The following is a 13,814-nucleotide window of genomic DNA, read 5'->3' on the forward strand; positions in this document are numbered from 1 at the left end:
CTCTCATTGTTTTGCATTTCACTACAGTTGTGCTGTTGGTCACGGGTTGACAGTAGTACGGTCAGTTAAAATAATTCTAGATGCCATACTGTCCAGCTTAATTGTTTTCCTGCTGCCAAAGTGTGAAAAATAGAAAACAAAAAAACATAGTCACTTCAGTACCTGCGACAGGAGCTTCACATTTGCACCATCAAGGCACAGTGGTGCTAATGGTTACACACATCCTGATTGTGCTGTAGTCTCATCATAATCATTTTTGTGCATTACTGTGATAAACAGCTATAGATTAAAAACATGTTTAGAAATAGAGTTTTATCAAAAAAACTGGGTCAAATCTAGAGTTTCACATCGTAAAGAGTCAGTCCAAATTTTGCATGTGAATATTGACTACTTATTTGCTTAATTTGTTTTTAAATGACCTTGAGTTGGTCTCACTAGTATGTAAAGCGTATCATCGTAACAGCGTCTATAGCGCTACGGTTGGGGCTGATAACAAACTTTTGCATTTTTCTCAGTTTGCATTTCAGTGGGGTTAGCTGATTTAAATAAATAAATAAAACTCTTCATACGTAGTTGGTGTCACAAACGTGTGCCACTGGCCGCGTATGCATTATCTGATTGACCTCCAAGCTTAAACTGTCTCTGAAATTCATGTCACAAAGTGGTAACTGAGCATCCTGCGAAGATATTCATCTAACATTACCTCTGGCACTGTGTGGTTGTCTTCTTACTAGTGTAGACTGTCGAGCTAGTTGATGGACCGGCGTAATGAACAAACTGCGCAAAACAAAATGGGAGAACCACGCAAGAGCGCAAACTTGCAACTACATTTTTGAAAAACAAAGTACTGCCTTAAGACCACATGTGTAGAAATGGTTGGACCAAGCAAAAGAACGACCATTTCAAGTCCTCCCGTATGTGCACATTGTCAAGAGGGTTGCCAACAAATTTGGCATGGATGTTACAGCCCCTTGTTCCTTTTGTGTTCTATGACCAGCGAGTACCAAGGCAAAAAGGAAAAGATCACCCTGCACTGCACAAGATCTCACTCAGCTGTGGTGCTGTGGCCAGACTGGGAGAGGAAAAAGAAACAGCAATGCCGGCCTCAGTTCTACAGTCGGGTGCACATCTGATAGCCTGGCCTATATGGATGCTTGTGTGAGCAAGGCATCAGTGGCCCTTCTCAAAAAACAAGTAGAGTTCCTTAACGATAACTGCCGCTGTTCCAGTGCTTTTCTTTGTTGCTGCTGGCGGGTTTCTGCACTAAACAGCTCTTACGCATATGTTTTATTGTTTTGTTTTCCAAAAATATAGTTTTTTGTAAGTTTGTGCTCTTGTTATAGAATAAAGGCAGACACCAGGCCGCCTCTGAAGGCGTTTAATTCCCCGGCTGTCAATATGCCGACATGGCGCTCAGTCCTTTTTCACGCGCTACCAGTCCCAAAGCCTCAATAATATACGTGCGCAAAAAGACGAGACAAAAAGAGGAGAAGTGGACAACGACGGCGCAGATCCAAAGCCTCATCTTCCTTCTCGTTCTGTTTGTAGATTAACACTTGTGTGTGTGTTTCTTCCTAGTTTTGTTTTGCACCAAGTTTTTTTTATTATGTGCTGTTCCCTGTGTTGGCAAAGAGGCCAGTTTGAAATTGACCCTGCAGCGCAGTGCCCAATACCTGCACAAAGAGCTGCCAGTGCGGATTGCACACCGCATTGCTGGCTTCCGGAACCTACCTTTCATCGTGGGCTGCAACCCAACCATCCTGGCGGTGGTCAGTATGCGCGCTCTCTCTCTTTCTCTCGGCCTGCACTGGCCTGCACTTTCTCTCCTTGCAGCACGAGCTGTACACCCAGACATTCTACCTGCTCACCGAAATCCCTCCGGTAAGCCTTCTGCTTCCCCCTGGGTTGGTGTGACGAAGGTGATGCGCAGGTGACCGACTTTGAGTCTGAGAGCCGCTACTCGGAGACAGTGCAGCAGGTGCTGGATGACCACAAGGACGTGGTGACGCAGCTGGCTGCCGGCTTCAAGGAGTGCCGCAAGCACATCAAGGTCTGTGGCTGGAGGTCAGGGTGCACAGGGAATAATCAGAAATTGTCGATGAGTGCCGCTCTTGCAGCCCTTAACTTGTCATAGCAGTTTCAAATGTGCTGTCACTGCTGCTGTCGTATTTTTCAATGGTTGTATGTGCAAAAGGGCTGTGTGTCCACCCCCTTGGCAAGGAAGGGAGACTGCAGATGCTGGCCTTGTCGTAATTCTGCCCTTTGACGGGAAAGGAGAAAGTCACTACCTGAATGGGCGCTTATCAGTCGGCGCTAATTGTGGGCAATGTGTTGCTGAGAATGGGCAGAAAGAGCATCGGGGAGCCACGGGTTTGGAGTTTTGTGCTTGGAACTTGTTCATTTGAGATGCAAATATTTTGTTTTTTGTTTACTTTGGCAGTTGCACAGGATTGTACCCAGAAATGTGGCTCAACAAACACAATCACATGAGAAAAAACACAACACAGGTGCACTCTCATGTAGATTGTATTCATTGCGCCACATTTCTAGGTACGATGCAGCACCAACTCGCCCATCAAGCTGTTATATTGCACAGGGTACTTGTTCTGAAAAAGCGGTGGTGGGTATTATCATATCAAGGAATGATTGGGAATCCTTCTGAGTGCACCGAATACATTTAGCGCTTGCAGTGTCAGGGCCGGTCTCGAGGGAGAGCGCGCTTCGCTTCTCTTGCGGCTTCACCAGTGGGGTGTGTTTCCACCTCCCGCCGTGCCTCGGTGAGGTCGCCACCGCCCCACTGCTGCGCCTCTGCTACTGCCATTCATGCGCAAGGGAAATGTGCGCTCACTCTTCGCTCCTCCCTCATCAGTTGCAACCGGCAAGTCCTGACATTTCGCCTTTTATGGTTTATACAAAGACGCCGTAATCAGCGTCTAAGATTTACCGTGTATGAAGAATAAAATGTCAATAATCCGCGGACGCGCGTGCGCGCCTTCATCAGTACGGTCGAGCACGGTCGAATGAAGCTTCGGGCACACTTACCTCAACACTTTTTGCCCCTAAATATTGTACAAAAGTAAACATATCAGGCTATGTAGAGTGCCTTTGAAAGCTGTAAGTAAGTGTAGGGCAACCTGATGCAAGTGCATGGCAAACTGATGGGTGGAGATTTTGTCAACCGCTGCCGTTTTCATTCAGAGCGAAAGAGGCACCGGCATAAATTCATGGCGCGTCTCAGATTCAGAGTAAGAAACAAAAATTTACTAATATAGTTGAAATTTCAGCTGTCTAGCGGAGTGGGTTGTTTTAGCTTCTTTCAAAACATATCAGTCGGTTGAAAGACTGAAGATGCATGTGTAGTCTCGCTACTGATGCACATGTATAACAGACGTAGTCGGTTTAATTCATCGATAAATAACCACTTATAATCAAGGAAATGGTCATAAACTATGCATAACTAAAAAGAGCGGCAAACAATAAAAAAATACAAATTGCATTGTACTGCTTACAATGCAGTACAATGGACATTGTACTGCATATTTATCAGTTCATCAAAATGCGACCTGCGGCTAGAAAATTCAATCTCAAAATCTTCCTGGACAGCTTGTGCACATAAGGAGCTGGCCTTTCGTTCCTGTCTGTCACTTTCTTGGCAAGCGGACCTTATAATAGCATGGCTGTTGTCAATTCCTTCTGGGTAACTCAATTGTGAATTCTCAAATGCTGGTTGAATCAGTACCTTAAGTACTCGAAGGCATTTGTGTGTAGTCAGTGCAAGATAGCTTTTTCAAGACAAAAAAAAAATATGTCCAATACGGCAACAAACTCTAGTTTCGGATGATGCAGTCCACTAGAATATTGTCCTCGTAGAAGAGTGTACATGGGGCTGCTTCTTTCGCTAGTTTCAAGAAGAACAGTGCAAGCGTCACGCCCGAAGTCATTGATTAACTTAACAATATATTCAGCAACGTAAGTTAAAGCAGAATATGTGACAGTGGGTAATGGGATATGACAGGAGATGCCATCACTTCCTTCAGTTTCTCGGTTACTGATTGCGGCACAGCAGAAATGATTTCTTCGGCATCGACGCAAGCTGCCTTGATTTTGCTCCCAGATAAAATGTCCGTCTTGACAATGTAGTCAGTGCCGCTGTTAAAGCCCTCGCATGTCGTTCCCTTTCGCTCATTAGCCTTACTTTCCCGAAGAGAGCCTCAATGGTGTCACTATAGTGCTTGAAATGTTTCTTCAGCCTTCTTTAATGCTTTAGAAGTTTCTTGGATATACTTTCGCTATAGCAGGGGAACTCATTTGTTAGCCACTACAATCGAGTATCAACTGCATCATTTAGTGGCCTCTTTTTACTGCTTCCAGCACAAACGACGTCATGAATATCAAACTATTGCTTGTTTTCATAATAAGCATAATATCATGTAACAATTTCATTAAAAGAATGTTTATTTGCTAAATGAAAATAATAAATTCTAATAACATTGAAACCTCAACCTCACAGTTTTTACTTTGACTGCTTTACTAATACTTTGTCATGCAAGCATTATGCAACTACAATTGCGTATTTTTTAAATTATTTTCATCTTTGATGCCACGGCTTCGCATCTAGCGCTGAAAGATGGCTTTGCCGTTGCAGACGAGTTGCTATCATGTTAGCCTTGAAGAAGCTTCGATGTGACTACTGTTCATTTAATATTTTATTCCTATTCTTGTACAGGCTTGAGAAAAGTTCGGATTAAAATGAACAAAAGTAGCTACAATGTATGTCATATGTTTGTCAAGCACTCGCTGAGTGGCAGTGTTTCTTATATAAAGACTGCGTTCACGTGTGTAGTATGCTGATGACAAGCCACTGCAGCATCTACCTTCTGCGTTCTTTCATTTTGGAGCTGCACTCACCACGAAACCCTCGGGCGACAGCACGAAACCAGGCAAAAGCCAACCGCCGCCGCTGAAGCAGACGCAGAGTGAACAGTGAGCAGGTCGCGCCCCTTGCGGCGGCGAAGAGCGCAACTCAAGGAGAAAAGCTCCCATTGCTTTCGCGGCGATTGAGAAGGCCGTAGGAATGCTCTCCCTTGAGTCCGGCTGTGGCAGTGTGTAGGTGTATTTATTCCAGCAGACATGTACGATTCCTCTGTGCAGCAAGATGAGATGGTGAAGACCTTTCTGGACCGCACGCTGACCTCTCGCCTGGGAATGCGGATGCTCGCTGAGCACCACATAGCACTGCGCAAGGACAGGGTGGGTGGTTTGCCTCTTCACTAGTACTACTACTGCTCTAATCACCACATTTAATTTGGTAGCCTAGTCAGGGGCTAATTAAAAGGGCACGCAGTAGTAAACACATAAAATAGCAAAAATAAGAAACATCTTTTAAATATCTGCATTTGAACGTATTCAGCGTTTTTTATGCCGCCTCAAAGTGTGCTGAAATGGATTGTGAAATTAATTTGGGCAAGTTGGTGAAAGCAGGGCAGAAAAACAAGACGAACGAAGAAAGACACAAGTGCTGACTCGCAAGTGATGTTTATTTGAAGGAAACATTCTTTAAATGCTTTCCTGTCCAGGAAAACACCAAAAGTAAAGTAAGACAACCCCGTGGTGCATGAGACAGTTAGATGTCTTTTCTGGATAAATAGGAGAACTGTTTTTATCATTGAGAGCGATAGAAGGACCGCTGATGCCCCCGCCACTGTTATCGTGAACATGAAAAGCCTCTTCACGTGTGAACCTATATTTGTTTCAGTACAAGTTGTGGAGTTTCCCTTGAGAACTTCCTGGAGACCTTATCTTTTTGCCTCCAGTCAACTAATTGAATGGGATGGTAGGTCCTTTGTCCAAAATGATGGTGTTTGTATCGTGCCTGAAGTAGCACCGGCGCTTTCCAACATTGTTGGCAAATTAATTGAAAGTGGATGTGGAGGGTTAGTTTTAGGGATCTTTTGTTACGTAGATGACTACATCGTGTTCACTCACAAGGGAAACATTACCCAAAGGCTAATACGTATTGAAGGTTTTTGAAAAAAGTGCGCTAGGACTGGCTTTTACGACAGAACTTCCAAAAGATGAGGCACTCCAATTTCTCACCTTACACCTAGAAGTGCACCATGTGTGCTGGTTATACTCTCCTCGGTCGACCAAGTCCCTTCTGAACTACAAGTCGGGTCATACAAAAACTGGTGAAAAATGCCATTATTATGTCGTTCCTTAATCCACCATTTGCAAATCTTGTAAGAGTGCGATGTGTCAGGCTGCCTGATTAAGGTCAAGCGGTTACCCCTCCCATTTGATTTCTCGGGCACGTGATAAACTTCTTGCATGGGTGAGAAGGGTGATAAGCCGAAACGGGAAAGAAAAGTTTGTTGTAAGGCTGTAAACTCATGGTGTAGCGCATGGGTTAAAGAACATTACTGGAAAATACAACATAGTAAGTGGTTTTATTATTATAGAATAAAATAAAAATAATAAAGGGAGGAAAAGATTTTTGCCAGCCCCGGTATCTGCTACCAAAATGAGCTGAAGCACCTCAACTGGGGCAGCGGAAATAAAGGGATAGCAAGGAGACAGGTAGGAGAAATTAAAGAGGTCAGTGACAGGGAGAAAGGACAGTTTAGGTTAAATGGTAAAGGAGTAGGATACAATGTTGGCGTTGTGTTTTCAGCACCGAGCAAACTTCACCACATGTGCAGGCAAGTGTAGATAAAAGCGAAAGGAATAAATATGAAAAAGAAAAAGATGATTGGTTGCCAGATCAACCAGCTTTGTACCATGCACTGTGGGGGTGGTGTACAGGATACCTTGCACTTGCAGAGCGGTTTACATAGGCCAGACGGGGCGATGTTTGTTTGAGTGAACATTACAATTGCCTGTCCAGTGATTCTTAATGCATCTTGCCCATCATTGGAAGGAAAGCACATGCACTCCTCTTTTCTCTAACACCGTCATCCTTGCCAAACATAAAGATAGGTTAACACGGGAATATATCGAGGCATTTCTTGTTCACGATAACAGTGGCGGGTGCATCAGCGATCCTTCTGTCGCTCTCAATGATAAAAACGTCTCTTATTTATCCGGAAAAGGCATCTGTCTCACGCATATGCGCCACGACGATGGTATGTGTGTCTTGTCACCATCATGTATGGTGAGTAGTGTTGGTTGTCTTCTTTTACTTTCGGTGTTTTCTTGGATAGGAAATCATTTAAAGAACATTTTCTTCAAATAAAAATCAGTTGCGAGTCAACACTTGATTTATGTCTTTCTTTGTTTGTCTCGTTATTCTCACGCTGTTATCACTATGAATCGACTGGGAAGTACAGAAAAAAAATTAATTTGTGACCTCCATTGTCTCTGCATATCATGATTTTTCTCTGTTAGGCTTTCTGACTATACGATCAACTTGTGAGCGGTTTTCTTGACATCTGCTTCATCTTTTTTTAGCCCCGTTAGTTTGTTTGCACTCCTGGAAACATACTGCAGATCAACACATGCTTCAAATGTGTTAGTTTTAAATTCTGTTATGAAATTTTCTTCCCAGTCTGGACATGGTTACGGCAACTGCTTTGCATTTTTGTCTTGCAGGTAAATAGATCTAAAAATGTCTTGACCTGCAGCATGCTATTATAGATAGGCACCAAACACTCAGCCAGCCTTCTGCTTTCACAAGAGTGGAGGTAAAAACATAATCATCATCATCATCAGCCGGACTATACCCACTGCAGGCCAAAGGCCTCTCCTATTTTCTTCCATTAACCCCGTCCTGTGCTCGCTGCATTCACTTGACCCCTGCATACTTCTTAACCTCATCCGCCCACCTAAGTTTCTGCCACCCCCTGCTACGCTTTCCTCCCCTTGGAATCCAGTTTGTTACCCTAAGCGACCATCGGTTATCCTCTCTTCGAACTACATGTCCTGCCCATGCCCATTTCTTCTTGATTTCGACTAGAATGTCAGTAACTTGAGTTATTTATCTGACCCACTCTGCGTGCTTCCTATCTCATAACGTTACATCTGCAATTTTCCATTCCGTAGCGCTCTGCATTGTCCTCAACTTAAGTACAACCTTTTTCATTAACCTCCATGTTTCAGCCCCTTAGGCGAGTACTGGTAGGATGCAACTGTTAAACACTTTCTTTTTTAGTTACACCAGTGCTGCTAGTCATAATGTTTGAGTACCTTCCAAATGCGCTCCATCCCAATATTATTCTCCTAGTTATTTCTCTTTCGTGGTTTGGATCTGTGGTCACTACCTGTCCCAAGTAGACACATTCGCCCCCCAGTCCATGGTTCAGATGCTCACTTTTTAAAATTTGCTTCGGTCTTGAAGTACAAGGAGGTATGTTATGAAAGAGCACTGAACAAGGGTAGAAGGGGGGGAAGCCTCAGTTTGCAGGTTGAGCCAGCGTTTCGACAAGTGGACTTCTCTTCGTCTTGATATGTTGTAGTTTTTAAGTGGCAGAAATTAAAAACTTTAAACAATTATACTCTTTCAATGTTTGTTTTTTACTAGAATAAAGAAAAGGTGAGAAAAAGATTAGGATGTCTTTTATTGATAAGGCTGTGTGCTGTGGAAGACCATTTCACCCAAGTCAACGCACAGTTCATTCAACTCACTTCCACGCCAGTTTTTTTCTTTTTTTTTCTTCAAGTCCCCCCCCCCCCCCAAAAAAGAAAAGAACTTATTTTCTCATTTGTGCAATAGACGAGGTGGAAAGGATGGCATGATAAAATAAGGGAACTTTTAGGTGAGTGTAGAGTGTCACATTTGTTTGTATTGAGAAACCCAATTTGTGCAATGCTGCTTTTGTTTGGCACATGCTTGCACCATTGGTTGATGTATTTTTCACATTGGCACGGGGTCTGCCTTTACTGCAAAGAAACGGGAATACCTGTACTCACCTATGGGGCTGAAACGTGGAGGCTAACCAAGAGGGTTCTACTTAAGTTGAGGACAACGCAGAGGGCTATGGAACGAAAAATGGTAGGGGTAACATTAAGAGATAAGAAGCGTGCAGAGTGGGTCAGAGAAATAAGTCAAGCCACAGACACTCTAGTGGAAATCAAGAAGAAATGAGCATGGGCAGGACATGTAGTGGGAAGAGAGGATGACCGATGGTCGCTTAGGGCAACAAGGTGGATTCCAAGGGAAGGAAAGCATAGCAGGGGGCGGTAGAAATTAGGTGGGCGGATGAGGTTAAGAAGTTCACAGAGATCAAGTAAATGCAGCTCGCACAGGACCGTGTTAATTGGGGGGAATATGGGAGAGGCCTTCGCCCTGCAGTGGGTATAGTCAGGCTGAGGATGATGATGATGAATGCAGGCAGCGTGCACATTGCTAGTCTTCAACAGTCTCGTCCCTCCCTTCTTTGCACTGTTCTTCCATCAAAATGAAGCCTAACTTTTCACTGTGCACGCGTCAGTCACCCAAGTAGCCTCTGCTGTCCAACTGAAAGGCACATTTTGGCCAAGGTGTGTATGCCTGATGATTGGAGGTGTGTTTGAGAGATCTCATTTTGTGACCACTTACTAATAAGTGAGGTTTTGAATGTTGGCCATTTAAATTCCATTTTGTAAGCATTCCAGTTTTCAGCTGAGAGTGTTTGCAAAGCTGTGTCTGTTTTGAGTCTCTCCGACGCATATGAAATGGGTGGCTGACATCACCTGGGCCGGTATTACAGAAAGTGAATGCTTTTACGTCACTTGATATGCACTTCCAATGTGTAGTTTTGCCAAAAGGAAGACTGGGTGCCGTGACGTAAAAGCGTTCCGAGGCTTTGAGCAGAAGTGCTTCCAACCAATCACAAAGCATTCTGAACTGAACGCTGTTGTGTAATACCGGCCCTGGACCCCTACCGCCCCTGGTCAGGCCCTCCTGCCACTGCACATAGCAAACAAACTCTCTCTTCATAAGCCAGTTTTCTTTGTGTGTGCTAGTTTACTTTTTAAGGTTTACGTGGTTCTGGCACAATGGAAATGAGTTCTTGGAATGTGAGCTATGTTTCCTCTCTCACAGCCACATCACGTGGGCATCATCAATACAGCCATGAGGCCCAAGGACGTCATTGAGAAGTGGGCCGACTTCGTCCGGTATGCCTCCTCTCACCTGAGCTGGTTTCATGCTGTGAAAGGCACACAAGTACTTGTTACTCCGCACGAGAAAGTGTACAAGCTCAAATCCACCTTGTGGTGAACTTTTTCTTGTTTATTTGGCAGTGTTTTACTCAAACATCCCGTTTGCTCAATTTATTGTATTTATTAAACTACATGTATCAATTTCTTTCGTACATATTGAGTGGCTTGCAATGTGCTGTTTAATAACCTGAGAACTGGATATGTGCCTTTAAGCTGCTGGTGGAAATTACTGTCGTGTAACACATTTGTGGTCATAAGAAAACTAAGCTAGCATGGTGAGGTATTCACTTGAGAAAGGCCCTCACTCACAATACTCTTCGAGAAATAGAATCTGTGTGGATATTAGAAATTGTTCACTTGCCATGTTAGGATGTAGGCAATATAACGAATCTTGGAAAAATGCGAGAGTCGGCTGAGGTTGCTATATTGAATGTAACCTTCTCAAAATTGTTGAGCAAAAACCTGACAAAAACAATAAACATAAAATATTTGCCATATTTTGAGCATTTCATTGACAATAACAGTGCCTTTTGTTAGTTCAGTTCAATCGTTCAGTCGTGTCCGACTCTTCGTGACCCTATGGACCATATCACGCCACGCTTTCCGGTCTCTCACTATCTTCTTAACATCACATAACTTCATCTTCAGCGCTTCGAGGATGCCATCTAACCATCGCGTTTGCTGCCTACCCCTTCTCCGGTGACCCTCAACCTTTCCCAGCATCAAATCTTTCTCCAGCGACTCCTTTCTTCTCATCAGATGACCAGAGTAGCTGAGCTTTAACTTTAGAATTTGACCCTGCAATGAGCACTAAGGGTTTATGGTCGACAATATCGACTGATTTGATCTGGCAGTCCAAGGAACTCTCAAGAGTCTCCGCCAGCATCACAATTCAAACGCGTCAATTCTTCGGCGATCAGCCTTCTTCACAGTCAACTCTCGCATCTATACATCACAACTGGAAAGACCATAGCACGGGTTATACAGATCTTGGTTGGCAGTGTAATGTCTCTGCTCTTTACTCAGCGGTGAAGGCTAGCCATGGCTCTCTTTCCCAGAAGCAGGCATCTCCTAATTTCATGGCTGCAGTCTCCTTCCGGGGTAATCTTGGAGCCCAAGAAGAGAAAATCTGTCACAGCTTCCACTTGTCCCTTGATGCTCCAGGACTTGATAGGGCAAGACGGCATGATCTTTGTCTTTTTAATGTTCAGTTTAAGTCCAAACTTCTCACTCTCTTCTTGTACGTGCATCAGAAGTCTTTTGAGTTCCACTTCACTTTCTGCCATTAAAGTGGTATTATCCGCATATCTAAGGTTGTTGATACGTTTCCCAGTACTATTCACAGCTTGTTTAGAGGAAGTATTCAGAGACTTGGAATGGGAGCAGTTAGGGATAAGGGTAGATGGAGAATACCTCAGTAATCTGCGATTTGCTGATGACATTGCCTTGCTAAGCAACTCGGGGGATGAACTGCAAATAATGATTGATGACCTAGACAGAAAAAGTAGAAAGGTAGGCTTGAAAATCAATATGCAGAAGACTAAGGTAATGTTCAACAGCCTCGGGAAGGAACAGCAGTTTACATTAGGTAGCGAAATACTGGAAGTAGTAGGCGAATATGTCTACTTAGGACAGGTAGTAACCGCAGGTCCGGACCATGCAAAGGAAATAACAAGAAGAATAAGATTGGGATGGAGCGCATTTGGCAAGCACTCGCAGATTATGACTAGCAGCTTACCGGTATCACTCAAGAGGAAAGTATACAACAGTTGCATCTTACCTGTACTCACCTGTGGGGCTGAAACGTGGAGGCTAACCAAGAGAGTTCTACTTAAGTTGAGGACAACCCAGAGGGCTATGGAACGAAAAATGGTAGGGGTAACATTAAGAGATAGAAAGCGTGCAGAGTGGGTCAGAGAAATAACTCAAGTTAGCGACATTCTAGTGGAAATTAAGAAGAAGAAATGGACATGGGCAGGACATGTAGTGCGAAGAGAGGATAACCGATGGTCGCTGAGGGTAACAAACTGGATTCCAAGGGAAGGAAAGCGTAGCAGGGGGCGGCAGAAAGTTAGGTGGGCGGATGAGATTAAGAAGTTTGCAGGGGTCAAGTGGATGCAGCTAGCACAGAACCGGGTTAAGTGGAGAAAAATAGGAGAGGCCTTTGCCCTGCAGTGGGTATAATCAGGCTGATGATGATGATGATACGTTTCCCAGCCATCTTCACTCCAGCTGAAGTCTCGTCAAGACCGGCCTTCCTCATGATGCACTCAGCATATAGTGTAAATAGGCAGGGCGACAGTATGCAGCCTTGTCTCACTCCTTTCTCAATCGGAAACCGATCAGTAAGACCATGCCCAGTTCTGACTGGGGCCTCTTGCCCTTCATACAAGTTCCTGAGGAGACAGATGAGGTGAATTGGAACTCCCATCTCTTGGAGAGCTTGCCACAATCTGCTGTTATCTACGCAGTCAAACGCTTTCGCATAATCAATAACGCAGAAGTAGATGGGTTTCTGGAACTCTCTTGCTTTTTCCATGATCCAGCGAAGTTTGGCAGTCTGGTCTCTAGTTCCTCTGCCCTTGCGAAACCCAGCTTGCACATCTGGGAGCTCCCGATCCACATACTGCTGCAGCCTACCTTGGAGGATTTTCAACATCACCTTGCTAGCATGCGAAATAAGCGCGATCGTGCGGTAGTTGGAACAATCTTTGGCACTGCCTTTCTTTCGGATGGGGATGTAAACTGACCTCCTCCAATCCTGTGGCCACTGCAGGGTTGTCCAAATTTTCTGACATAATGTATGCAGCCTTTTGTCAAGCTGGTGGCAAATGTGTTATGTGGTAAGACTGGAGATATTTTTCAGTCATCAAGAGGAACTTATTGCTCAGGGATGTCGACAGAGCAAATGAGGCTGCCAGGCAACACTTGGGTTTACAAAGGCAAAGTTAAGAGATGACACAAACCTTTAAGCACAAACGTTTGTGTCATCTCTTGTCCTTGTAGGTCCCTATCTTTATCTAAAATGTTCCTACTTTGCCAGTGTTGCATCCAGTGTGTGTTGATGTTGAAAGGGCTCAGTGTTCCTGTTGCATCACCCCCTGCTCTGGGTGCAGCAGATGCGGTTTAATCCAACTCATGGCGACCGTATACCAAAAGGGAAGGCCGACAACCCCTGCCCTCTGGCACCCATCGCCGCACCATTTAGGCTTTACCCACTCTTACATGGTTTTACTTGGTTCCATCTTCTGTCCCCGTTTTGACCGTGCACAGCCTCTAACTATGCCACTCTTTCGCAGAGGTGTGTTCTTTTTTCTTTTAACCGCAAACTATGTGCCAAGCCGCCCAGTAGTTCGAATTATCCGTAGTAGAACTGACTCGCATTCGAATTAATGGTCTTTTTTGTACACAGATCTCTGTGGAGCTTGACCGTACCAAAGTAGTGTTGTTCAATTTATTCGAAAATTCGTATTATCGAGGTTCGAATTAACGAGCTTTCACTGCATATATGCAATTTACCTGCACAGTCAGCCGAGCAGGAGGGCTGCAACACCCATACTTTTTGTCTCCTTTTGGTCTCTTCTAGATTATAAAAGAGTTGTTTATAATGTGAATGGTCTCTTAGTTACTTTACTTATTTATTTACTTATATAATACTGCAGGCAAAAAAAGGCTCT

The 13,814-nt window shown here is 44.1% G+C and overlaps 1 protein-coding gene across 3 annotated transcripts in view; it reads left to right on the plus strand.

Moving 5' to 3' along the window:
* LOC146194153 (branched-chain alpha-ketoacid dehydrogenase kinase-like) overlaps window positions 1-13,814 on the plus strand; it is an 84,346-nt gene that overhangs the window by 40,045 nt on the left and 30,487 nt on the right. For all 3 annotated transcript variants that reach the window (XM_084597264.1, XM_084597265.1, XM_084597266.1), the window contains 5 exons: window positions 1,659-1,769; window positions 1,834-1,881; window positions 1,931-2,050; window positions 5,152-5,250; window positions 10,019-10,092. In XM_084597264.1, coding sequence (XP_084453390.1) covers window positions 1,659-1,769; window positions 1,834-1,881; window positions 1,931-2,050; window positions 5,152-5,250; window positions 10,019-10,092 — 452 coding nt within the window. The remainder of the gene's footprint in view (window positions 1-1,658; window positions 1,770-1,833; window positions 1,882-1,930; window positions 2,051-5,151; window positions 5,251-10,018; window positions 10,093-13,814) is intronic.

The sequence above is a fragment of the Amblyomma maculatum genome, chromosome 3, assembly GCF_055883805.1.
Source record: "Amblyomma maculatum isolate TAMU_Amacu chromosome 3, ASM5588380v1, whole genome shotgun sequence".
In the NCBI taxonomy this organism is placed as follows: Eukaryota; Metazoa; Arthropoda; class Arachnida; order Ixodida; family Ixodidae; genus Amblyomma; species Amblyomma maculatum.